Consider the following 27,604-nt stretch of genomic DNA (forward strand, 5'->3'; position numbering starts at 1 on the left):
CCCCAAAGCACATCTCAAGCACTCAGTATCGATTTCTCCCAAGGCCTTTGCAATGGATTCACTTTTTTTTCATTTTATTAAATGCAAAGGGCAGGCCTTAGCTCCTATGACGCCGCTTACTTGCCGGCCATTACAAAAGATGATTTCTAAAGAGTCCGTTTAGATCCTTCAGAGAAAATGTGTTGAAGGTGAAGTTCTTCCTCATCCCAGGTGGAAGCGAACAGTTTCCACCCGCCATTCACAGCCAATAAGAAATGCTCCCTGTTCCCCCAACCTGCCCAGATCGAGCTCCCCATATTGGAGGCCCTGGGAGTCAAGGGTGCATTGAGGTAGGTGCAGGTGAAGGGCTCTGATCTGGGGGAGCAAACCGACATAATGTGTGTCCGTAACACTTTCCATAGGGACCCCTGGATAACCTTGAACAACCATGTATCCTGCTACATTTGTATCTGACATCTGGAAAGTCCCATCATGAGTTCAACTGCTGGAGACAGATGTAATTTCTACTGCATTGTAAATATTAATTTTTAAAATGGCTCATGGTTTTTAAAATGTGCGATAGAAGGAATCTAAAAATGATAGTATTTTGATACCCAGACCCTCCATGTAAAAAGGAGTGAGCTCTCCTTTGCCCAGGCAGAGTTGGGGGTGCCAGTGTGTTTGCACCCACACCTGCAAATGTTCTGGAGGGGGGTAGGTGTTGCTTCAGGGAGCGCCTTCAGGCACCCTTCAGTTCCCAGCATCACACCAATTCTGCCCTGAGGGGGCTCCGACCTTGGCTTCCTCCTTTCCCTCATGTCCCTCAAAGTGAAGTTCCAGTCCATGTGACATGAGGCCTCTTTAGTGGGCGGAGGCAGTGTCTTGTCCAAACGGCCCGCAGGCCCGGCCCCTCGTAGTAGTGCAGGGATCCCGGCACTACTCGGCACGCACGTGGGGATAAACAGGACTTCTTTTCCAGAAGGCAGGATAATGAAGACTTTCAAAGAGCTGATGGATCTAAAATAGACCTGGATCCCCTTAAGAACCAAGTATTGTTTGCTTGGGGTCGATCAGCCAGTATTTCTCAAGGGTCTGAACCATAACGCGAATCCTAGAACCCTAATGTGCCAATTAGACAGTCTGGGCCGGGAAACCCCGGCTCTTCACTGTCAAACAGGGCTGTGCTCCGAGTGCTGCTCTTTCGGAGATGTGGACAGGAGACAGTGGCCGCGCCGTCGCCCAGTGCTCTCGGCCTCTGGTTTTGTGCTGAACGCACACCTCCGTCCTGCAGCCCACACAGTGCTCAGTGTCTTGGTCAGGAAAGAGAGCAGAGGCTCTTGTGCAGAGGGAGGTCACTGTGCCATAGGAGGGAACACAGAGCCCGGCGGCGGGTCGGGCTGAGGGGGTGTCCACAGGGCAGGGCGGGGAGAACCCACGTGGACGGGGTGGCCAACGTCCCTCAGCTGCCGCCAGGCTGAGCACGAGCGACGGTGTTTGAGCTCAGTTCATCCACCTTGAAATTGAAGTTTCATTGTGCTTTTGCGCGTCTGCTTTAGCGAATCTCTAAAGGGGGTTCCTCTAGGCTGACGTCATAGCCATGAGGGCCGCCTCAAATCCGAGATGACTGGCTAATGACCGTCAAATAGAGCAGTTCCACACTGGGGTCTAAAAACTATGCAACAGTAGTTGGGTGTTGACACTTCGTGACATTCAAATAGATAGTATTTACCTCACTCCTTATTGAATCTGATGCGCCTTGCAGGGTGGATATCATCATTCCTCTTTTGCAAATTATAGAAGAAGCCCCGGCTGACAAATGAGTCCTGAAGGTATGTGGTGTGGCAACCCACACTGCCAGGCCCCTGAACGGGGCAAGTCCGCTCACAGCCACACAAAGTCACATGCCAGGCATGTGTCTAAGTATGATTTTGTCACCAAGAAATGTTGCGTGGATTATTGAGGACAGCTACGTTGAAACTTTTCTGCCAAAAGATTTCCTTCCATGTTCTACAGAACAGATCTTGGTTCCACTTGTCTAGGGATTTCAATATATTCTAAACTAGTTTTAAGAAAAACTTCAGTCCTTTCTGACACAAATATTTCTGGGGCCTCAGCGCTGAAGGGAATGGGAAGTGTGGGCAGGGGTGGCACTGCTTGTGTTCCCATCAACACAGAAATGCTGTCCCCGGGTCGGCGGGTATATTAAAGGGTGGGACTTGTACTTAATCAGCACCTCTGAAAATCCAGCGCTCCGGGACTTGCCAGGCCGCCTGGAAACTCCATCCCTAATCCACGCGGACTCAGCTCTGGCCTGCAGTGGAGGTGAGTCGCCTGCCATCTGTCTGAGAAAAATAATGTCCCTTAGTGCCAGGGCCCCAGCGACAGGACATGAGGCTCACACATGTCCTGCTTTGTACAGCGCAGGGCTCAGTCACTGCCATAACCAGAAGTTGACCTAAAAGTGACCCGATGAAGGTTGTCTCTGAATCTTATGCAGAACTGACGCTGGGAAGACGGTCTGTCCCAGCCTCCAGCGCCTCCTGTGCATGTATCTGCTTTAACTTGCCCTGAAGTCGTGACACACCTTCCTGTTTTCCCCTTCTGATGAAACAAACGTGTGCTATTTGCCTGAGGGTCCTCCTCACCTTCTGTCCCCTGGCACGCCCGCCCTTTGATCCCCTACCTTCAGACCCCCATCCTTCGGTTGTACCAGAAAGTGGATTGTCACTGTCCTGCAGGAAAACACTTTAGTTGGTATTTTTATGAAAAATACCATCGCATGAGAGGTCAGCAAAGCATGTCCTCAAGAAAGTTACATGTGACATTTTCCTAAGGATGGTACAGTGGAAATAATTACTTACAGAAATAATATAGGAAACTGTATTAGAATAGTTTCAGAAAGACAAATGAAGAAGTAACTTAGAAACACAAAACACATCCCAAATGGGAAGAAAAGAAATGATATTGCAAGAGGAGGGGGCACAGAGCCTGGGGAAGGACAGGTGTGTGTGGGAGGACAGGTGTGAGGGGAAGGACAGGTGTGAGAGGAAGGACAGGTGTGCAGGGAAGGGCAGGTGTGAGGGGAAGGGCAGGTATCAGGGAAAGGACAGGTGTGTGGGGCAGGTACATCTGGAGTCTTCATCTGAGGCAGGAGCTCCCCTTCAGCAGAGCAGGGGGAACATGGATCCAGAGACTTGGGAGAACATGGGCGTGAGGCTACAGTGAGATTCAAAGTCACCTGTGTCAAAAAGACTGTCACAGAGCTGGTGAGAGATGCCTCGAAATGCCACCCGGGGACAGGAAGCCCTTTTCAGTAGGGTGAGAGTGGGAGTCTCAGGGCTGTCCTCACCAATTTCCACACCACATCGCTGCCTCGGCCCACACCGCAGCCCCCAGCTTCGCTGGCCCGTGGGGTCATTTCTGCCTTACTAACTCTTTGTGTCAGTTGCCTGACGTTTGGGACCAACTGACTCGTGAGGCAGCGCAGGTGGTGTGTTCAAACCACTAGCTGGGTCGGGACAAAAGTGTAACACATACTTTTAGTTTTTTTGAAAAGACACTGTACTGGATCTTTGTTCCCCCAAATTTTAGAAGTCACAAAATATAACCTGCTGTCAAAAATGAGTAGCAGAAAGCTCAGTGACTTGCGATGCTTGTATATTGTGCTCTTGTGAGACACACATACACACACACACACACACACACACAGCAGAGCCGCCGCCTCCACGCCGCTCAGACACAGCGCAGCACGACGGTCAGGACCAACACAAGACGAGGACCCCTGAGCACCCTCCTCACGCCCGTCCCAGCCTGGCGTCCGCTGGGGCCACGGTCAGATTCACATCAGAGCCCGTCATTTTAGGAAAGTTGTGTAGAATTGTCCCAAATCCACAGACCACACTGCCGGTACATGCAACGGCTCACGCAGAAACCGCCTGTCTGACTCAGCATCGTGGGCGCCCTGAATAGCTTGGCTTCCTTGGCCAGAAAGCGCTCACCTCAGCAAAGCCCACCGGTTCCCAAAACAACCTCACGGGCCGTGCCAGGGCGGTAGCCTCGGTTCCCAGCATGTGCTCAGGGACTCGGGGGTGTGTCACCCCCTTGAAGAGTCAGCACCCACCTGGTCTTCCCTCCCCAAAGGACGGCCAGCCCCACCCCTCTTCTCTCCCACCTGGGTTTAGGGACAACCCCTACAGCCACACCATCCCAGGGGTTCTATGAAGACTCCTCTGAGTTTTAAATCACGGGGTTCTTTTCCCTCTGGTACAGAAGAAGACCAGGCAAACAGAACTGTGGAGAAGGGAATCTCACATCCCACGATGAGTTTCCTCTTGCTTACCTTGCCTTCTAGTCTTTATTTTTTAGACGTTTTTAGCCCAAATGTAAAATGTCTTAAGTATGTGAAGAGGACGAGACCCCTCGGGCAGTAACGTGTACGGACTGCCTTCACGCTCAGCTGGCTGGGCCCCCGTGTTCTCCTGTGTCTTCTCTATTGGCCAGGGCGCTGGTCCCCCGGGGGCCTTGTGCAAACCCGCCCCTACAGCCTTCCTCAGCTGCAAGGAGAGAAGAATCAGAAGCCGTCACTCGAGGAGCCGGGCCAAGTCTGAGGGGGGTGCCGGGGCCAGGTGAGGGCACCGCCCTGCAGCGGCTGCGAGGGGCCTGCTGTGACGGACCCGTTCTCAGCCTACGGGCAGGTGCCGCTGCTACCGGGCACAGTCTCTCTCCGAAGTGGGACACCTGGGAACAAGCGCCACGACATGGGGTTTCAGGGTCTGCAGCCCGAAGGCTTTGAAGCTGAGAATCTTGCATGTTGTTCTCCTGTCCGCTCTCGCTTGCAGTAGGCACTGTGCTCGCGGCCCAGGGGCAGCCCCAACGCCGCAGACCTGCCCTAAAGAGGAGCCACACCGAGGGGAGACCACGTGTGCATGAGCCTTCCCCGGCCCTGGGTCAGAATCCCACGCACACGCACAAGCCGTCAGAGTCCCCAGGGAGACTGCAGCCAGCTTGTGCTAATTCTTCTCTGGAGGCGGGGCCCCGGGGATAAATGGCTGGAGGAAGGTTATCTGCTCCTTGGTCCTGTTGGGTGACGTATGGGGACAGCTCCGTGCTGCCTCCTTTCACACCTGGCCTTCTTACGACCGGCCGGAAGTAGAAATGTCCGGTCCTTAAGATGAGGGCGCTCCATTTTCACAAATACCTCCAGCTACTCAGCTTGGGGGCACGCGGTTCCAGCGTGTGATGGAGCCGTGGGTCGCTTTGGTCCAAGGGCACCGTGTCGATAGAACACAAGACTTGTGTTCCCATCAGGCTTATTCGGGGGTGATCCTAAAGATGTCTCACACGTTCTTGAGCAAAGGTCGCTTTCTCTCAGGCCCCTGAGCAGGGGCAGGGCTGCGTGTGTGCGTGGGGCTGTCCCCGTCATGGGCGCAGGGCCTGGCTCCGCCCCCAGGCCCAGGGACAGGTGTGCGCCCACTCTGCTCCCCGCCCCCGCAGACTTCTCTTGGTGAGGTTGACTGGATTGCATGTCTGGGTACAGGGCTTCCTCCTCCCAGAGATCAAACTGCAAAGACCATTCATGGTCAAACCTTGCACCCTGACCATCAAGCCTGGGGAAGTGGACTTTCTCCGCACGTCTTCCCTTATGATCTGCCTGACAAAGTGGGGTGCAGCTCAGTCATGCCCCGAGTGAGCACGTTTCAGGGGGACCATGCCACCGTTTGCTCACGGGCCCCCTCCTCTGCCTTTCCCCACATATCTTGGGATGGGGGCGGTTCAGGGACAACATGCTTGTGTCCAGGTAGAACACACCAGTGCACCATCAGAACACACGTCTCCCATGATGCTTCCCCAGAATACTGAACGCAGGGAAGGCCACATTGGTGACCCAGGCAGCTCCGGTGGCCCGAGTCCCCAAGGACACAAAGGTACAGGGACTCCTGGCCTGGCTTCTAGCAGCACCAGGCTCGTGGCCCCACAGCAGGGCTTGTCCCCTTCATCACCTGTCCATGGGCTTTCTGAGGATAGAACGACCCCAGGCATCAGAAAGACCACGTTTGGGGCACTTTGGGGCTGACCTCCCGGGGTGGGGACAGACTGGGCAGCTTCATTCCTGTCCCTGCCAGGCACGGGTTCCTCTGCCCGTCCCACCCCTCCGTGCTGGTGAGTGTTCTGCTGGTGCCTGGCACACACCGGGGATCAGCCCACGTGTGTTTTATTCTGAACTGTTGCCGACACCCTGCGGAGACAGGTGCCTTTGGCAGGCTTGCTCTTTCATCAGCTGAACGACAAAGAGGATTAAACTAGCCCTAATGCATATTTTTAAAAGCCTCATTACTATGCTCCTGGTTGGAAATTGTCCTGGAAAGTGAGCCGAACACTGAGCAAGAGTCTCCCTGATTGGTGCACGTCTCTACCTCCAAGCCCCTCCCCGAGTCTGCGCCCCGACGGGTCACGTGACCGGCAGGCTGCACCAGGGGCTGGAGGGACCCCACCAGCTCACCTCCCCCTGCCCACTGCCCGCGTGCCTGTGGGAGGCAGCGTGGCTGCTCTGCAGGCCTCCGTGATGCCCGGCTTCGGCCACAGTGTCCCCACGGGGCCGGGGCGGCCTGGCAGGCGGGGTGCCTGCCGAGACCTGGGCTGAGGCTGCCTGGGAGGCAAGTGGGTGAAGTGGCCAGCGAGCAGGCACTCCAAGGGTCTCCACTAAACGCAGCCACTGACCAGCAATGGCATCAGTCAGGCCTCTCACTCTGCATGCTGGTGCACATGTACACATGTGTTCCCATGTGTGTAAGGGACGCAGCCGCCCCTCAGAGCCAGGCTAGGAAGATACGCTGCCGTCTGAGTGCCCAGAAAGCCCTGGGTGCTGCAGAGCAGGGGCTATACTGTCAGGAGCGGAGAAAGGACTCATTTTAAGAAACCTCTTCAAAGGCAACATGTGTCGTCACTGACTATCCAAAGAAAAGCAGGAAGCTAGCGGCGGCCCCGGCCCCTCCGTGTGAGTGTGCAGAGCAGAAAATCCAATGCATAAAGCTTATTGGGCAGCAGCAGCTTTACATTTTTCTGAGTTTTGAAAAGCGAGGGCTTCAGCTACTTGATCTCTCCAGTCTGACCAGAGCAGGGAACCCAAGCTGACAGGCCTCCGGGGCCTCGGGACAGCCAGGGACACTTGTGGGAGCTGGAGTGAAGCCACGCAGGGGACAAGGTGCAGAGGAGCCTCTATGCCCGTCTGCACGGAGCCCCTACTGCCTCGGCCCCCACGCTGCTTCTTCCATGAGGGCAGCTGGTGTTGCCACAGCTAAGTGTGCTGAGAAAGCAGAAACCAAGGTTTTCCCATGCAGTCCCCTGTATTTTGAATGTTGGCCGGTTTTGTGTAGTTACAGGCTTTGTTGAGTGCGTGGCCGTTGTTCTAAATACTTAACAGGTACCTGCGTGTGTAAGTCTCAAGACCACCTTTGCTGTCAAACTGACTCCAGCGCAGGGAGGGGACCACGTCTGTGCCCTGCACACACACACACACACACACACACACACACACACACATTGGACTTCAGTGAACATGACTGGATTCCTTCAGCATCCAGGTTTCCCAGGAGACGGACGCTCGTGGTCTAATCAGACGTCGCAATCCCGTTCTCCCCACTGGCATTGGTCTGTCCATCCTCGCTGCAGCCAATGGGTGCGTGGCACTCCCCGCGCCACGGTGATGGCTTTGGAACGCTCAGGTGACTGCGTTCGGGTTAAGAACCTGCGTGACCGGCAGACTTGAGGAACCTACACAAATTCCCTCGTGGATCGATCCTGCTTGAGTGGCAGGCAGAAGCATGCCGATTCCTCAGCAATCCCCTCCTGGGCACACGTGAGAAATGGAAGCTCAGGTCTCGGAGGTAGACCTGTCCTTGCGTTCCCAACAACACCATTCACGGCAGCCAAGAGAGGGAAGCAACCCCCACGCCAATCCACAGAAGGACAGATAAACACAATACGGTTTGCACAAAGCATGCAATAGTATGTGGCCTTAAAAAAGGAACGAAATCCTGCCTCACCCTAAAAAATGAATAAACCTTGAGGATATCATAATTGAAATCATTCACAAAAAGACAAATACTATATGATTCTGTTGCATGATGTCCCTATGGGAGTGAAGTTTGTAGAAACAGAAACTAGAAAGGTGGGTGCCAATGGTGGGCAAGGGGGTTCATGTTCACAGTGACAAAGCTCTGGAGGCAGACCTGAGGCCAGGAGAGGGGAGCCCGGGGCTGGAGTCGGGTCACATGGTGTCCGTTCCCGCCCCATCCACACCCGAATGCACATTTTCATAATGGATGGACCGTGGTCCCCTAATTCTGTGGCAAGTTAGGCACGCCTGACAAGTGCTCCTGGAAGGGCCCAGGGGCCACATTCTCAGTCCTTGTGGGTGGTGGCCGTGTGTCAGGCAAGGCGCTGAGAATAGATCCTGTGAGCACAGGAGGGAGTGCAGGCTGGGCCTGAGCGAGGCCACCCGCCCTGGGCCCCGGCGTCTCAGCCCACGTCGGGTAGGTTTAGAGAGAGGGGGAGAGAGCGGCACAGATGGACGGAGGCAGGGATATGTTAACACACGAGAGTAATCACACACACATGACAGATAACACGTTCCCTCCCAGGGCCCAGCCAGCATCACACCAGCCGGCGCGGACAGTCCCCCTCCGGCCGCACTGTCTCCTCTTTGTAAAGAGCGGGGCTCACCCTCTGAACACGGTCACCGAGCCTGTGCCGTCACCAGCTGGACCTTTGTTTCCACGCTCAGGCGGCCACCAGTGGGATGGCCGGGGGCCCCCTGGTGGAGGAACTGAGCAGGGAAGCCACCAGCACCCAGGAGTCTCCCTTGGCCTCAGCCGCCGGCTACCCGGGCAGAGCCTGGAGGCTGGGGGCAGGCGGGCGGGGCTGCCCTGGTGCCTGGCCGTGCCTCCCCCACACAGGGGACAGAACTTCAAGGCAGACCTTTCTTAACACTGGCAACTTTGCTCCTCCAAGGGGACACGTCTGTGGGCCAGTTACATCTGCGGTCCACGTCCACCTTTCGGCTATCATTTGTGTGACGCAGGAAGACTTTATACTGACACTTGTGACTCACACGAAGCAGACCAGGACATGTCTCCTCTGTCCCCGCAGAGAACGTCCGAGCTGCTGGCCACACGGTCTCATTCAGAGCCTTCACTTTCTCCCCCCAAACCAGCTGCGACTCGTCACCCTGGAAACGGCGTGGCCAGTCTCAATGATCCCAAATCTCTCCTCCCTTTTTCTTTTTCTTTACTGCAGGACAGGGGTAGATATAACTTTCTGACTTTTATGTAGCTTCATCCATAGTTATAAAAGTTTATTATTTCCTTAAGAAGAAGAAAAGAGAGGAGTTATTTAGAGCAATTAAAGGCAGAATAAACAGAAGAAAGTGATAACCTTGCAGCTTCCAGGGAAGAAAGGGTTGGGTAGGACAGTAACCAACTCTGTGACTCTGGGCGGCTCCTGGTGACGGATCCAGCCTGGGAACTCAGATGTGGGTAGTGTTGAGAGTCACACAGGTAAGACTTGGACCTTCCTCCTCACAGAGGCCTTTTACGTTTGCCTGTTATCATTTTACCATGGCAACCAATAGGGAGCAAACTAGTCTGAGTTTTCATCCTGCTCCACATTTGCTGGGTATGAGTGATGAAGTAGTCAACACACACACACTCACACATACTTGCACGCAGGCTCAAACACATGTGTAAGCACACAGCTGTGCACATAAACACACAGGAGCACACATGCATACACACACACAGGTATGTGCACATGTGAACACAATGCACACAGGCGCATGCACACATTCGTGAACACAGCACAAAGGCATGCACACATGCATAAGCACACAGCTAACATGCATGTGTGCATGCACACACATGCGAGGCACACACAGGGACTGCACAGGGTATGCACACAGGTATGCATGCATACTTGTGAACACACAAGGACACTTACACACAAGTGTGCAATACTTGTGCACACGGAGGGCCACAAGGCATGTACACACATGTGAGCACACAGCTCATGTGCACATGTGCTCACAGACATGCAAGACACATACAGGAACATGCGCCATGCACAAAGATGTGTAGGCACATTTGTGAGCACACTGGGACATGCATGCACACAAGCACTGTGTGTACAAGTGCAGGCACACGTAGGAACATGCACACATGTGCACACAGGTATGCGCACACATTTGTGACCACACAGAAACAAACATAGGAAAACACACGCACAAGGGTATGCACACATGCACATGCACACAGGCATGCACACACACACATGCAAACACACATAAGACCACACACACACACACACACACACACACACACACAGTATTCAGAGCAGAGAGGAGGAAGGGCTCTGGGAGCGGGTGAGGTCCTGGACGAGTGATGGGTGCGCCTCCGGGGCCCCTCCAATACTTGCGTGGGGGGCCTGCGCCTCCTCCCCAAACCTTTGGACGGTGCAAACCGCGCCTGTCGTAGAAAACCTCATTTTGCTGTGAAACGTCAGCCTGAGAACGGACATGCCCTGCGTCACATTACACGTGTTAGGGATATCATGAACCAGCGGTGTCGTGTCATGGACCCAGACTAACATGAAAGGGGAGCGTGGGCAGCTGGCCCGCCCCACGAACACAGGGCGCCGTGGGTCCCGCCCCGGTGTTTCCCGGTGGCTTCGTCTGCGGCGCGCGGAGCCTCACTTACAACTAAAGGCCCCAGCGTCCCCACGCGAGGCCGAGAGCGCGGTGGTGGGAAGGGCGAACCCCCGCCCCCAAGGGGGTCGCAGGCCAGGACCACGGCCTGCTGCTCACGCCACTGCTGACGGCGCTCTGTGGCGACCGCCTCAGAACTGAAGCCAACGACAGACAGAACGTAATTCCGAGTTAACGCTCCTTTGGCCTGGGCACCTGCCGGGAGCTTGCATGGGCGCCGGCCACGTTAGGTCAGCTCGGTTTGGGCCTCCCTGTGCAGAAATGTGAACTGTTCAAACCCACGTCCTGTTAGTACATAGCGGTCCCTCTCTCTGTCGCGGCTCACTGATCGCGGCCTCCCTGTATCGCGGGGCTTTTAAAAATATTCTATTTAATTATTTATCGCGGATTTTTTGCTCTATCGCAGGATTTTGCAGCACTGTCTACATATGTTGTTAAAGTGACGTAGGTTTAAGAGTGTAGAACAAATGTAAGGTCCCTACCTCGCGGGGGCGTCTGGAACGTCACACCCGCGGTAGGCGAGGGAATGGTGTACTGCCGGATGGCACATGCAACACCGCGGGGAAAAAGAACCAGGCGGTTCTCGCGTTGGCTTATAATGAACAATCCGCACAGAGGGATGGGTTCTGAGGTTGAGGCAGAAACAAAAACATCTCTGAAAGGCAAGAGCTTTGAGGAACAACGTGTCCCTGGATGAATCTGTGTGATTCACAGAACACTCTGATCTTGGCTAGTACGTGTCATGACCGGTGTGGCTCTGCAAAGCCTGTCATCGAATTGCCCTGAATTTCATGCAGCTGCGTGCCGGGCCGCCCCGGGGACAGACACCCCTGATGCTCTGTCCGGGATCCACATCTCTGGCTAACGTCATGACCTGGGAGGGCAGGGGGCCAGGGTTGGAGCTCTCTCTCCCACTGTGAATCGGTTCGGCTCTGTTGAGCTGGCTCCCACCCCCCACATCTGTGTCCTTGATTTTCACCAGAGTTGGATATGTTTCCTGCTTTACATTTTCTGCCTCCTTAACCAATACTTCTAAAAGCAACTGGACTTCCTCTGCCCGTCTCCTAACTGTTCCCCGTTAGACTTTGTCCTGCCCCCTTGCATCAGCCGAACAGCGGCATCTTCACAACGCTCGTGGCTGTGATCATACACAACCTTCTGCCGTCTGTAAAGTCCGGGCCATAAACCCTGGTGGTTTCCCCAATATTTCGGGGAACATTACCTTTTCTTGTTTACACTCTCCCCACTTAATGATTTGAGGGCAAATGACGGCTACTTACCAGACAAAAGTTCTTTATTTTAATGCAAAGGAAACAAAAGGCACGTTCTAACTTGTCCTCTTTCCTTGCAATTCCTATAACTTTCTGTTCTTTTTCACCAACACACGGTGCGAGATCGATTACTTAGAGCTCTAGCTGTGCATTCCTAAACATTCTACCTTATGTGTCTTTATTATTAATATCAATATCAGCTGATGCTTCCTACCTTAAGTCATGGCTAACATTTTCCGTGTGATCAACCAGACAACAACCACACATGTAAAAAACATGTACTGATTCTTTTTCTTGCTTTGAACAATAATATTAAAAAAAATCTTTTGGAGAAAAACATGACAGGCTTCTCCAGTTCAAGCGCATTTTGGACAATAACCGAAGTTCCCCTGAGCAAGGAAGGGTCTCATCCTGAACCCCGAACCCTAGTGTGATGACCTTCCCCTGCCCTGTCTGTCTCGGGATGGCTGAGGCGATCAATTCTCAGCACCGGGGTGGGTTTTCCCAGGCAGGGGGAGGGGCTGTGTACCCCAGGAAGAGCCGGCCACACCCCTCAGGGAAGTGGGTGTCACACCCTGGGACATCACTGTTCCTTGTGCCACCCTCCAGACTAGCGTTTGTCACATGGGGCTGCCCTGATGTCCTTGGGCAAGGGGAGCCCAGGTGAGTAAAATCCGAGCAGGCAGCCCTGAGGCGGGGCCTAGGCCTGCGGTTTTTGGTGGGAAAACGTGAAGGACTGGATGCGTGGTGGACAGACGAGAGGAGGCACCCCTTCCTCACTCTTCTGTGTGCGCACTCTCTAAATGCTGGGGAACACAGGAATAGGAAACCCTGAAAACACTCACAAAACCTCGGGTCTTGTGTGTCCCTGAACGCAGCTACACACCACGAGCTGTGAGCTCCTACAGACATGTAGTTCCTGCGGTGAGGCACTCGGTTTTACCAGGGGGATAGAATCTTTCTACCCAAGTGACTGCGCTGGTCAGTAGGGAAGGAAGTCTGCAACTGAGTATCAACTGAGAAATATACGAATGAACAGTGGATTTAAATAAAGCCAGGTTCTTAACTGACGCATGTCCACATATCAGTGAAAGTGGAATTTCAGACCGGTCGGTATCACCAACCAAGAATTCACATGTAGAAGTCTTTGCTGCCTGCAAGGACATAGGAACCCTGGTGAGACCAATCGCGGCCGTCGGTGCCTTTATCGGTAAATTCTAAAGGGAGCCGACCGCGCTGTCGAGAAAGCCCTGCGGTGAAGGACAGGCGAGCCGGGCCGGGCCGCGGAGGGCAGGAGGCCAGGGGCGCGGCGCTCCGCGAGGGACGTCGTCAGAAGCGCTTGGCGTGACTGGGGAATGACGCGCAGCAGTAAACTGTGGGGGACAAACGGCAGAGTGTGAACGCACCCCGGGAACACGAGCGCCGCCCCAGCATGCACCTCCCCGGCCCTGGGGATGTCACGGCGCACAGAGAGGGGTGCCAGCCTGACCCTGTCACAACCGTCCCTTGCGTCTCCTCTCCGTCCTGGCCCATGACAGGTGGGGGAAGGGGCTCCTGGCCCAACACGTGCGAGTGTCTCCTGCTCTCGCCGCTCCCTCACATTCAGAGGAAACTATCTGAAGCTGACAGGAAACCTTCCAGTCCTCGTGGGCAGGGGCGGCGGCGGCCGGTCTGCAACCTCTGCCAGTTTCCGTGGATCTCCAGCCGCTGGCACGGGCTGCGGCGCGTGGGGCTGGGAAGAGGCAGGTGGCAGCAGGCCGCTCTGTGGGTCTGTGGCGTGTTTACTGTCACGGACCACGGAGCCACTGACCCCGTCTGTGCGAACAAGCTCAGGAATCCGGACGGAGGCAGAGGCAGGGAGGGGTCAGGAGGCGATGCATTTGTGGTATTTGTCATTCCGGTTTTAGTGTCACCCATTTACCTGTAAGCTCGCGTGATTTACTTTCAATAGGGGTGGTGTCAGCGACTGGCTCGCAACGTTCTCAAAGTTTCAACCATCCGTCTAGGCCTGGTGCGTCCCGGCCCCACTGCGCTGCCGCTCAGGGCTTCCATCTATCTCAGGTGAAGGCCACGGTGACGTGTAAGTAAAGGGCCCAAAACACAGCGAGCAAAAGGAACTGCGCCCACGGTGTCCCTTCCTGACGCTCTCACGGCCCTGCTGCGGTCCCCTTCGCCACGCACCTGAGGGGCTCTCAGTCTTCAGCTCGGACTGGGGGGACGGCACCGTTTCCCGGCGCGATAGCCGCGAGCTGAAGATTTAGTCCCAGGCCTTTGGATGTACTTCTGAGCGGGGACCGGCTCGGCTCCCACAGTGGCCGACTCCCGTCCATTTCATCTGTTTTATGAGCAGGGCTTCTGGTCCCCGACCCTTCCTGCCTGCGGCTGTGGGGCCCTTCCCCAGGGGTGCAGGAGCGGCTCCCTCGCAGGGGACAGAAAGCAGCAAACAGACCCATGACGGGGGCCAGAGTGCGTCCCTGGGCCGGCACCTGACGTCCTCAGCCCAGCAGGGGTGCAGGGGCTGCCCCCATGGCCAGGAGTCTCAGAATGACGTGTCGCAGATTTAGGCTGAGCTGCTTTGTTCCGAAACAGGTGACGTTGTTTGCTTTGGATTTAAACTTTAGAGCATGACATCAGGTGACTTCAAAGAAGGCTGGTCCCCATGTAAGGCCATCAGCCACACCCCCGTCCTGCCGCGCCCACTCCACGCCGCCTGCTCAGGCAAGCTCACCGCTGTTCACGGGGCACCCGGAGCATCGGCCCCTTGGCCAGGATGCTGCCGGGCTCTGCCCACGGCCTTCCCACGTGCTCCGCTCCGCCGCCGAGTCACGCCGCCTGGCACATGACTTAGCAGCGTCATGGTCATTCGTGGTGCCCTGAGCACACTCCAGCTACTATCTTCTGGGTGAAAATGGGTCGTGTGGTTCTCTCCTTACATCTCCTTCTTTTAGAATTTCTTCCAAGTTCTTTAGAATGAGAGGCCTGCTCCCAACTTGAGGACCAACCCGCTGGAAACACCATGGCCGCGCCTGACCTGCACGTGTCAGAACGGGAGACAGTGACCCCCGTTCCCTTTAAAATCACCTGCCCGTCACCCGGGACGCGTACGTCCAGGGAGAGGCTGAGCTGCCCAAAGCTGGCGGAGGGAGATGTGCAGGAGAACGTCAGTGACGGGACAGTGCAATTTGACAATGAAGGCGGATAGAGGACCTGCCACCTGAGCTCTCTGTGCGCCGGGGTTTACATCCCCAGGGCCTTCTCGTGGGGACACGTCACTGAGCAGAGGTTAGTGGCGTACTCACGGCCCGTCCGTAAAACTTGAAAACAAACAACTCAGTGCGGTTAGTGGGGTGGGCGCCACGGTCACTTCATAACAAAGGGTCACCCGGCCTCGCATGCGAGCGGAAAGCAAGCTCGTTAGAAAGTCACGGGAAAAGAGGCGCGCACGCAATCGTACCAGTCCAGGCACATGCACGAAACACCTGCGTCCGTGACGACACGGCTGTGGTTAACAGGAGAGCTTATTCGTGAGGCAAAAAGGACGGCAGGACACAGAGCGGAAAACCACTGACCCCCGGTTACGACAACGATGCTCGAACCCATCCCCCGAGACCCCCTCACGTGACCGCTGGGCCGCAGCTGGGAGCCGTGGCTGAGCTCAGCCGTCCCTCTCCCACACGTGACGCATGCAGCAAGTATTTACCGGCTCAGGCGCCACCGGCTGGCCTGGCCGTGGCTACCAGGAAGAAGCTGGCAACACAGACCAGGCAAGGGGAGCCTCGATTCTGCGCCAGGTGACGGCAGACACAGCTTTCCGCCCGCCCCGGGCGGACATGGGACAGCTACGTTTGTCTATTGTAAGTTCCCTTTGCAAGACATACGATGATGCGTCTTATAGCAGGAAGCACTTGTCCATGGGCCGCAAAGTTTCAGAGGGACCGGTCAGACACACGACTTTGCCAAGCCTGTCCTGCTGTCCTCTGGCTGCTATGCTGTTAGGAAGCCAGATGCTCTCGTCTCTGGGTACGAAGTGGGCGCTCGCCAGTGTCGGGGCATTTCCCGTGGCCCCTCTGGTCTGCAAAGCAGGTAATGCCCAGCACAGCTGGAGGCCAGGTCTGCATTTCTGACTCTCAGAGGCCTGGCCACACTGTCTTGAGTCACCCACTCATGTGTCACCAGAGACACCCAAACCTCTCCCTGCACTACTATGATGCGTCTTATGTTCTCCTGGCTGCAGCCAAGCTGGGGGTGGCAGGCCAGGGGTACGGCCCACCGCTGGCTGTCTACCAGCTGGGCACCCCCAGGTTTCCAAGTAACCGAGCTCCGGTGTTGACCAGAGACATCCATCCACACGCCTGGGGGAAAGCTGACTGGCTCCCGGGCTGTCAGGCTAGGCCTGACTTACCTACAGTGATTCCCTCCTTCCCAGGGACTGGGTGGGTCCACGCAGAGCCCACCACGGTCAGCGAGGCATGACAGATACTACAATCGGGGGCTTCTGGGAAACGTTTCCTTTCCTACGAAACTATCAGAAGAGATGGTCTCTCTTCCTCCTCTGAAAATTCAGCCACCGCCTCTCAACCGCAGCCTGAGGTCAGCCGCCAAGACGGTACAGAGGACAGACCGAGGGAACCTCAACTCTTGATCACAGCGTTGGGCCTCAGAAGAAAGTGACACCCAGGAACGCACTCTGTGGGTGACAAGAGCAGCCCCAGGCAAGGCCCCCAAAAGCTGGTGGCCCTGGTGTGGGGCCGCAGCTCCTGACTCAGACGTGAAACCCCAGGGCTGTCATTCCTGAGCCTGGTACATCGCCGCCTGAATTTTCTGATGTCCTATAAAAACCCATTTGCATTTGGACGCACATCAGACGTCACGATGACCCAGCATAACTAAGGATGGCAAGACGTATTCGGAAAGAAGCATGAAATGCACCGGGATGGCTCTGCCTAAAGAAGGAGATCCAGCAGGAAGCGGGCGGCGGGCAGGCCTGCGTTTCCAAAGACGGTAGCGAACGCTGAGATGGCCCCACGGGGAAAAGAATGAACTTTCTAGCGCCCCGGAGGGCACGAGCCGCTCCTCCCCGGGCAGAGCGCGGGGGGCGGGGGGGGGGGGGCTGACGCCCCGGGAAACGCAGCGCCCCGGGCGTGCCCGCGCTGGGAGGGGGCCATCCCGCGGTGACGCGTGGTCGGGCGGCGCCACCGGAACCCGCGGACACAGTTAACGTATAAAACGTCCCGGCTGGAGGCGGGGAGCCTGCCCAGCGCCGTTCGGCGTCCAGAAGGCAGTGCAGGCGCCGCTGCGAGCCTGAGTTCCCGGGTGGGGACGGACGGAAGCGCGAGGCGCCCTTCACGTGGCCGAGGCCCCCCTAGAACCCAGCGGTCGCCCCTCCCGGTGCCCCGGTCTCCCTTCCCACACTGACAGGGCCAGCGCTGGCTCCTGGGCCCCCTCGGCACCCCCGCCTTTCCAGGGGGCTCGTGCTCGGCTGCTCCCTGCGGACGCCCGCGGGTCAGTTCTACCCCCAGGAACGGCAGCTTCCAGGCTGGCGCCAGCCACGGGCGCCGCTTTGGCCGGAGTCTGCCCACGACCAGAGTGACCGATGAGTCAAGGCGTTTCTGACGGGCACCCGCATGGCACTCGCTGGCGAGCAGGACACATGGCTTGGAGCATCGGAAAGGAGGAGCTGGAGAAGAAGGCACAGACACCGCAGGCAGGAACGGAAAGTCTGGAGACCCAGCCCCGACTCCAGGGAGCAGAGAGGTGAGCGGTCAGCACACACGGACAGGACAACTGGAGGCACCTACGTGTGGGTCTCGGGTCGGAGGCCTCGGGAGCAGCGCCTTCCCCGGGAAAGCCGAGAGGCTCGGCCACGTCTGTGTCGGGGGGCGGGTAGGGCGGGGGCGGGGGGAGCACGAGCTGGGGGGGCCCCCGAGCAGTGCCCCTGGGAGGCTTTTGTGGCACCTGCCGTCCGACACCTAATGGGATCAACGAGGGTTACTTCAGAAGGTTAAGGCCAGAGGTTCCCTGCAGTTGGTCAACACTCCGCTCACCAGACCCAACCACACGTGGCTCCTAATTCGACCACCTCTGGCACCCAGTCCAACCACCCCATGTCCTAAACCCCTCGCCCAGCACCAAACCCAGCCGTGCCTGGCAGGAAACCAACTTCACTCGAAGTTTAACATTTTACATGCATAGTCTACGATCCAGCCTCTGGCTAATTTGGAAATATCACTCAGTTGCAATTTTCTTCTGGCAGGCACAACTATTTTTAAATGCTGAGCTTGAAACTATTCTTAAAAGCTCCCTAACGTCTCCGTCAAGTGCAGAGGCGCGGGTCTTATTCGCGGTAGGGTACTCCAGGTCCCCGGGTGTGTTCAGCGCACTCTGGTTGCCTTTCTCTGTCCCTCCCTGCGAGGAGGGAGAGACCATGCACTCAGCCGACCGCTCTAAGGCCATTTATCCTGCCGTCCTGCTCCACCGCCTGGGGCAGTTGTGTTCAAACCGTCTGGAAGAGGCTTCTGAGCTGGACAGTTTACACACTGGGGGTCTGTTCACAATTTTAACACACAAAAGGCTTCCTTCCATTAACAAAACATTTGAAAGTCAATGACTTAACAAATGATATGAATGACTAGAGTCAGAAGCCATGCTTCCTAGCATGTCTTTTAAAAATGCTTTCTTCAAGGTTTAAAGTTCAGAATCTTCTAGAAACTCATAGATTCAATGCATCATGATCTTGATCAGATTATTAATAAAAATTTTGAAAAGCATCATTTCTTCATCAAGAGCTACGACTGTGTATTCCTGCTCTTGGTTACAGCCCCTTAGACATGGCTTCGCCACCTCCACTCAGCATGTGCCGCCTCGAAGGGCACGTGGCCGGGAGCGCGTGTGTGGGCTGCCTGGCAGGGGCCAGCCCACAGGAGGGACAGGCTGGTGATCAGGGGCTTGTTTCTGTTTGCTATGGAATTTGGGTGGAGACCCAGATCTAGCCAGCTACTATGTCTGAGTGGGAAAAGATGCTCAGCACTCTGTGTGTGTGTGTGTGGAGAGGGGCTGCTTTTATTATTCTGACCTTTGAACTGAAGCCCGGACATCGACTGTGAGTTTTCCTCGTGGCGAGGTTAGTGTGCCTTTCATTCACAGGGACTTGTGGTGGGGACGAAAGTCTGCCTGGCCATGCCCACCGAGACCTCTGCCGCCCCGTGACCTCAGAACGCATTCAAAGTCATTCTGAGCAGGCAGGAGCTTCGGCCGCCTTGGCCCTCACGAGTCGGAGTTCGTGGACCAGAGGCAGGGCTCCTAGGGAGTCACTCCCACCCCCACCTCTTCTGGGTAGTGGTTCCCTCGCGATAGAGTCTGCCCTCCAATTTTCAGGGCTCAAACCCCCACCTCCCTTCCTGTGCCACCCCCGGGCCCAGTGCTCCCTGCGGACGTGAGGCCTCAGCCCTGCGGGCTGGCGATGGGAGGTCCTGCTCTGTGGACATGAGCTGTGGGGCCTGGGGACCGGTGTGACTCAGCCACACCCCCGCTGCCACGTCAAGTGGGTGCTTCTTAGAATTTCTAGGAGGCGCACCAGATCTGAGGGCCATTGTTCCGTCATGAAAAGGTGGGGGGAGGGGAGCTGGGAGGGGAGGATGGGGTCTCATCATGAAAAAGGACGAAATGAGGTTTATTCTAATGAGCCGCTGAGCATGTGTCCTTCAGAGCTGAGCGCATCCCCCTCTGGGTGAGGTGCGGGCTCTTGCTCCTCGGGGCAATCGATTCCCAGGCTGCGAAACGCTCAGCTCCTAACAGGGAGGTACTGACGCGGGGAAAGCGCTGACCGCCCGCCAAGCAGCCCTTACTGCGGCCTCACACGCGGACAAAGAGCGCTTGTCCGCGAGCCCCTTCCCGGTGGGGGCTGCGGCCTTCGGGGCAACAGCAAACGTCGCGGTGGGGCGGGTGACGAGTGGACGAAGCGGCCCCCGAGCGGCCCCCTGACCGCGTCCGTACGGAGCTCTGAGGCCTCTGGGGCCGCAGGGGGTTGCCTCGGGCACCCCGCCCTTCAGGAGCTGCTTCTGCGCCTCGTGAATGGAAGGAGGACCACTGAGTGGCTTTAGAATGAATTTGCCATCCCAGGCTGGCGGAGGCTTCCGTCCCCTCTCTCCGTCGCCCGGCTGCAAGGGGCAGGATGAACGGTCTGACAGATCTCTGTTCAGATACCAGGATGCTCCCCTCTTTCCTCCGGACCCTCCTTTCGTCCCCAGAATACCGGGGCCTTGGCTACGTGTGTGACAGGCATTGTAAGTGGAGATAGTTTCAATCCAGGGGGTCAGAAGTGACCCAACTGCAGTCAGCTAAAATCTGACTTCAAAGCACCGTGCACCCACATCACCGAGAACGTGTCTTCGTCCCTCGGACACCGAGACCACACATCCAGTCACGCTGGCCACTGCCTCCCGCCTCGGCTTCCCCGCTGACCTTCCCTTTCCCCCCGTTTGTCCCCTGCACGCCTGTGAGACTCGCGGGGAACCCCCAGGGCCAGGCCACTTGCTTCCGGACATGCTCTCGTTAGTGTTAACGTTGCCCGTGTTAGTGCCAGGCTAGCGGCGGCCGCCGGGTTAGTCGCCGGGCTGGGGTCGCAGGCAGAGCCGCCGGGCGGCGGACAGCGGGCCACTCACTCACCCATCGCGCTCTTCCTGTTCTCCTCGCGGTCCTCCGTGCGCGAGGGCACCTGGGGGCTGGGTGGCGGGGGTGCTGGTGCCCGCCTCTTCTTCTTCTGGAGGTCCATCTGTGACCCCAGCGACGTCTGTGGAGCACAAAGGACAGCCAAGGTCAGGGGGTCCTGCTGGGGCGAGGGGCACCCGTGGGGCTCCCGCATGGAGATGCCAGCCTGGTGTCCTAGGACGGCCGTGCCATCCGGGGCTGGGGCCCTGGGGGCAGTGCAGGTTTGCTGTGTCACGCAGGAGTGGCCCCAGGGTGACCGGGGATGCTCAAAGACACCCCCAGGATCCAGACAAAGCAGGAAACGTGGCAACGTCTCAGCATGAAGCTGAGAAAGGGGATCTTTAGCTCCCCATTAAATGAAAAGAAAACATTTATCCGGAAGCTGCATCAAGAGCCGCGTGAGGACGCCCATGCAGAGGAGGAACAGAAGCCATACACACCGATGTCGGAGGTCTGAACATCATACAAGCGGAAGGAAGGAGAAAAGCCCTTCATTAACACCCCGCTGAACCTCCAACAGTGGGCCTGCACTTTTCCGGTCTTTAGTTTCGCTTTTAAAAATCGTATTGCTTTTTCTTCCTTCTACTATAATATGCTATAACCTATGCAAAATTTAAAAAAAAACAGTAATTAAACATCATTGGCTAAATGACACCCCAAACGCTCTTACCTAAAACAGACATAAGAAGAAGCCAGACAGGCCCCCAAAGCTCAGAGTCCAGCCGGCCGTTTCTGGTCCGCCGCCCCCACTCCAGCCCCAACCCCTTCAAACTCCTCTTTCTTTGAAAATGCACTCTAGTTAATAAATAATCAGCTCCTCCCTCGATTTGTCCACGCGAGATATCGGCTTCCCAGAACCCGCGAGGGTTTAGTTCTTTCGGACACACACAGAGGCACACACGCACACTTTTCGTCCCAATGCCCCAGTCTTTTAAAAAACCACAGCAGGAGATTTAAGTTCACGATCGAGCTATACATATAGTTATAACATATCATAATTACGTAAAACAAATTTTCTTCAAGAGGAGTTTCCTCTAGCTGAGACGAGCAATGAGTCTGCTGTCTACATTTCCCTCTCTAGGTTATTTTTATTTTTTTTCTGAACTTTGATAACTGATTCGCTTTCTAACTGATGTTCCTAGAAATTCTTTTCCTTCCACTCAGTTTGTTTTAATCACTTGCTTCTTGGATCCGACGCCTTTTTGATAAGTCACCTCTTCATTTGCGTGGCGTACAACCTCCCCAGCTTTCTGAGATGAGATACATGTGAATAGTGATGAGACCTGCAAAACCCAAACACGCTTCTACGCTGTTCCCCTGACCTGTCAGCACAAAAGCCTGCGGGGTCTGGGCTCTAAGTTAGCGTCTCTCAACGCGCCGACCCGTTACCCCTCCGGCTGCGGGCTGGAAACTGCGCTCTGCAGACCTGGGCCACCCGGGGGACCGGCTTGTCCTCTGCAGGTTGGAGGATGCAGTCTCTTCTGGGGCCCGGGTATCTCATGGTGGCGTGTCCTGGGTGGGGTCTGCGCACCTGCCAATCCCTGCAGCCTGTGTGTCCCTAATCCTGCAGAACATTCTGGGGCTGGGCCTTTCAGGGTCTTCCTTCCCTCCCTTTTCTCCCCCTCTCTCTCCCGGGTTCCAATTAGTGCAACAATGAGCGTTCTAAGTCGGTTTTCTAATTTTTCTGGGGTAGTCTTGCCTACTTTAAAAATATTTTTCTTTCTTTCTTGGAAATTTCCTTTATGTCATTCACCAGTTTTTGTGAATTTATAAAGTTCTGTGACTGTATTTTTATTTTGCAAGAGCTCTTTTTTTTTCTTTTTGTTCTGTCGTTTTAAACATCAATAGTATCACGTCTCCTGGATACAATACCTCCTCTCTCTCTCCGAGGCTCTCATTTACATTTTTGAAAGGGCTTTATTTCATTTTCTCCTATTTTATGCCTCGTCTTTTCCTTTAAGTTTCTTTTCTCCCTCTTTGTCGTGGCCTCCTTCATGCTGGGACCTTTCCTCAGTTTCTGGGGCTCCTCGGCCGATTGCTTATCAACGTTCCCATGGACGGGTCTGCGGACAATCCCTGGGGCCCTGCAGGTGCCAGGGCAGGAGCAACTGGGGGCTCACAGGGCCCCCAAGCAGCCAAGGAGGGTCTCTCCCACGCCAGGGAATTACCCAACCTCCTGTCTGAGGCGGCAGCTGGCTTTCCGAGTGGGCGTCTCTCTCGGTCAGCAGGGGGAACGCACTTCTCCCTGTTTTCAGTGCGCTCAGTGCGCCTGGGCTCCTGGGGTCGAGGTATCTGGGTTCATCCATGTCAACAGGAGCAGGGGCCGACCCTGGTGGCACATGGCAGGGTGGCACCTGGAGGTCTCACTGCCGCACACGCGGCCCTTGTGCCGGGGGCAGGGAGCTCGCGCCCCCCACCCCGTGCGCCGTCCGGAGCCCCGGTCTCTTCTCACGGGCCCTCCTCCCTGGCAGTCAGCCCTCAGCTTCTGCACGCTCTCCTTCCCGAGCCTCTGTGAGGAGTGTGCCGGCCTCCGCTCCCTCCTCCATGTCACGGGGGACTCGTCCCTTTCATTCGTTCCCCTGGGGGTTCAAAGGAGAGAGACGGACGAGCCCCTGTGAACGGCGACCTGTCAGTGACAGTCGCCTGGCCCTGCCGTGCTCCAGGAGCCCCGGTTCAGCCAGCCCTGGACTTCGGGGGAGCCGCGGGACGCTCTGGCTTTGGCGATCACAAGCTGGACACACAGAACGTCCTTGTGCTGGTCCCTTTCCCGTGTTCCTTTCTTCCCTTCTTTTCCTTCTTTCCTCCCCTTCCCTTCCTTTCTCTTTCTTTTTCTTTCTTTCTTTCTTTCTTTCTTTCTTTCTTTCTTTCTTTCTTTCTTTCTTTCTTTCCTTCTTTCTTTCTTTCTGTCATTTTTTTCTTTCTTTCTCTCCTTCCTTCCTTTTTTCCTTCCTTCCTTCCTTCCTTCCTTCCTTCCTTCCCTCCTCCCTCCCTCCCTTTCTCTCTCCCTTCCTTCCTTCCTTCCTTCCTGACTTTTCAATAAATCCCTTTCCTGCAACTTCTGCGGCAAGAACAGGTAAGCCCGAGAAACCTGCTTCCCCCGCCGGAAGAACCCGTGCTGTGTGGCTGGCTCCGAGTGAGCTGTGGTGAGGTCCCTGGGGCTCTGGCAGATACGTGGATACCAAGCCCTTCTGGTTCTCCGTCCCTCCATCTGCACTGCGGTGGTCCAGGGCTCTCCCTCGGCCTGGGCCCGTGGTGGAGAGCTGGGCCCTCAGGTGTGACGCTGGCTTTCCCGCCTTGTGGCCGTGGCCCCTCTCTGTGCTCCCACCGGGTGGTGGCCACGCGGAAAGCACACAGCCCTGGCTCTGGTGCCCGGATCCCTCGTTAGCTGTGGTCGCCCTCATCCAGGTCTGTTCTGAACAGAACATGTGAGCCCACTCGCGGCAGCAGCAGCTTCAGATGCCCCCGCTCCCGACACCACAGCCGCAGCACCCTGCTCCTCCCAGCGTGGCCCACACTCAGAACCTAAAACTCTTGGCCCTGGCCGGGTGGCTCAGTGGGTTAGAACGTCATCCTGAAATGCCAAGGCTGAGGGTTCAATCCCCGGTCAGAGCACATGCAGGAGTCAACTAATGAACGTGTCAATAAGTGGACCAACAAATTGATGTTTTTCTTCCTCTCTCTCCCTCCCTCCCCCGCTTCTTCTCTTTCTCTCTTTAAAATCAATTTTTAAAAAGCCCTAAGACTCCTACAAGCAAAAAGAATGTATTAATGTTACAGCCCTTCTGTCAGATGCGGGAGACTTGGGCATCTTAGCTTCCTTCTGGGGACAATGAAGGCCCTCGGGCTCAGGTCCAGGGTGTGCCATGCATCTCTCCCCAGTCTCGTTCCTCCCAAGACGCCAGTTCCCCTCCCTGAGCAGACGTTCCCCGCAGGGCCTCTGCGCTTCAGCACACATGTCTTGGCTTTAGGACTGGGATTCCTGCAGCGGCCCTGGCTGTAATGGATCTGTCAAGCGCAAACCAACCCAGTGGGCCCTCAGATGATGTTTCACGCAACACCACCTCCTCGTTACACGGATGAGACACTGTAGGACGTGGCCTTTGTTCCTGTCAATGAGCCTTGGGTGAAACTGATGCTATACAGCGTTTCCCTGAAAGTCACAGAGCCCACCGGTGACATCGGGGGAGGACTTACTATACTCAGGACATATGAAGGAAACAAAATAGGAACCCGTAAATACCAAAGACTAAATCAGGCTTCATTATTCTATCAGCTAACAGAACTATGCAGCGGAAAGTAAACGGTTAGAGGAGCCACCGCTGCTGTTATTTACAAGGTCACCCTAAGACACTGTACGTGTCCTCCTGTCTAATCGGCCCCAACAGTCGTCTGTCTTCTCACACAAAACAGTCTGCGGAGAAGCGCCGTGGTGACCGGAAGGCGACACTGTCACCGGTTCTAGGGGCTGAAATGAGTGACGTGGCTCCTCAGCGCTCGGTGCCTCGCCAACACAAAAGGCTGCAGGGAAGCCACAGAGAGTGCCATAGCTTCTTTTGTTGCCATTCTGTCTGCCAGAACAGTAGATCTGGGGCCAAAGGGAAACAAAGGAAAGAAAAAGACACGCTCTATGGTTGAATGAGTACTTTACAAATAAATTAGTCCTTTTCAACATTATGTGAAGTAATTTCTCCTCCACACCAGCAATGTGTTATTCCGTCTTCTTAGCACTTAATGTCTTAGTTTTAACGAATTTTCCTACTTGAAGGAGCAAAGAGAGCCCAGAGCGTGACTGACCGTTCTGTGATTTGTCCCAGCTCCCTGAAGAGGGTTCCAGAATCAAGTCTGCACATCGCGAGGTCACAGAGTGTTTGTCCTTCCCTATCGACCTACATGACTTAGTACAACGCCCGCCAGGTTCATCCATGGTGTCACAAATGGTAGAACTTCCTTCTTTCTTATGGCGGTATAGTACACACACACACACACACCACTTTTCTTAACCCTAACCCTATCCACAGACACTTAGGTCTCATGCCCCGGCTACGGGGAATAATCCTGCAGTGACCATGGGCAGCAGAGGTCTTGTCAAGATTCCGACTTCATTTCCTCTAACTCTACACCCAGAGGCGGGACTGCTGAATCACACCCTAGTCCCAATGTTAACTTTTTGAGGAACTCACACAGCGGCTGCGTCAGTTTACATTCCCACCAACAGTGCACGTGGGTTCTGATTTCTCTGAATTCTCGCCTGCATCGTTATCATTTTTTTTGACAGCAGCGACCCTAGCGGGTGGGGGGGGGTGGCCTTGTGGCTTGGTTTGCGTTTCCTGAGTAGTGATGTCCAGCATGTTTTCATGGGCTACCTGGCTCTCTGTGCATTTTCGTCAGAGCAATGTCTGTTCAGGTCTTTTGCCCATACTCAGTCCGGCTGTTTATCTTTTTGTTGAGTTTGGGGAGTTCTTTACATACTCTGGCTATTAGCTCCTTATCAGATATATCATGACAGTGGGTAGTTAGCTGGTTACTAATAATGGAAGACAGCGAAGGGGATTGGACGCTGTGGCGCATAACCAACCAGGGGGCCCGAGTCTGTTTACAAACCCGTCCTGCCGTTCTGTCGGGGGCCTTTCTGTTCTGTCAGGCACATTCCTTGGGTCACACAAGTAGAAGCTTCACAGAAGCTAAACGGTGTGAGTTTGGCTGAAGAAACATCAAGTGTTTCTGAAGGTGAGAGTCACTTAGTCACAACGAGCGCAGATCAGACGAGGCTGGGCTGGGGCTGGGCGCTCAGAGGCTGAGCGTTGCCTTGAAGGGCATCGAAGCCTTTCCTGCTGCGAAGTTAGGGCCCTGACTGCCGCTCTCAGGCCTGCTCTGCTGATGGCTGACTATCACGGCGCTTGGGAAGAATCCCGAGAACACTCAGGTGCAAGACAGCACAGAGAAAAGGCGGACTGGAAGCCAGTGTCTCTCCGCAAGGAGCAGCAGCCCACTGTTGGGGTGACCGACAGGCCGAGTCCGGGGTCCCAGCAGCGACGTGGGCTGGGGTGACGAGCCCCATGCTTGCACTGTGGCTGTTTCCACGGTGGGACGGTGAGACGGCGCCAGCCTTTAACTTCCTCCGTCTCACTGGAATGCCAGCGAGGAGAGGAGCAGCCAGCCTGATTTTCATCCCGATTTTATCAGGGGCCTCCGTAAAATGTCACACACGCGAAGGACGGCTAAAAATACACTGGGCTCTAATCTTCAAACACACTGGCCCCTGCAGCTGGACGTGTCCAGGGGGAGAGAAGCCACACAAAAGGTGGATGGGAAACCAGGAAACTGGCTGCCGTTTCCTTTCTCCAGGAACACAGGGGCCGGGCCACCCCATTATCTGCACCCGAGGAAGCTGCTCTGCCTTTCGCAGCCTCCGCAAGGGGACCCGCGGTTCCCAGGGCTGTTTGTTTTGGCGAAGGAAGCCCACTTCCCGAGCACAATGCAGTCCTCCTCTGCCCCGGGCCCAGGGAGCGGGGATCCGTCCCCAGCCCTCAGCTGACCGCCTCGGCGCCTCCGCTTCCTCTGGCCTTCTAGAAAGGATTGTTCTGTGCCGCAATAAATTTTGTGTTTGCTTTTCCACGTCCTCGGACAGAAATGAAACCTCTCCTTGGCTGTGCGTGACAGAAGGAGTTTGTGCAAATCCATGGCTTAGTTTTTCCCTCGCTGTGTTTATTTACTAACCAGGCAGATCTACTTTCTCTGTGGAATATTTGAAGGTGAAATGACACCTTTATTTTTTTTTAAAACACAGATGCAAAAGCGGTTTGGCTGGGTCCACAATAACTGCACACAGTTCTTCACTTGACTTATCCTTCTGCTGCCAAGATGCTGGAAGTCGTAGGACATACTGTTGGGG

General features: G+C 55.6%; 1 protein-coding gene across 1 annotated transcript in view; it reads right to left on the reverse strand.

Moving 5' to 3' along the window:
* Positions 1–27,604, reverse strand: part of COBL (cordon-bleu WH2 repeat protein) — a 123,593-nt gene that overhangs the window by 19,262 nt on the left and 76,727 nt on the right. The window contains exons 9-10 of the mRNA XM_090287001.1: positions 20,671–20,794; positions 17,805–17,975 (exon numbers count right to left, since the gene is read on the reverse strand). Of these exons, the coding sequence (XP_090143127.1) occupies positions 17,805–17,975; positions 20,671–20,794 (295 nt within the window). The remainder of the gene's footprint in view (positions 1–17,804; positions 17,976–20,670; positions 20,795–27,604) is intronic.

Source organism: Furipterus horrens, unplaced genomic scaffold, assembly GCF_987537825.1.
Source record: "Furipterus horrens unplaced genomic scaffold, mFurHor1.1.pri manual_scaffold_9, whole genome shotgun sequence".
Lineage (NCBI taxonomy): Eukaryota > Metazoa > Chordata > Mammalia > Chiroptera > Furipteridae > Furipterus > Furipterus horrens.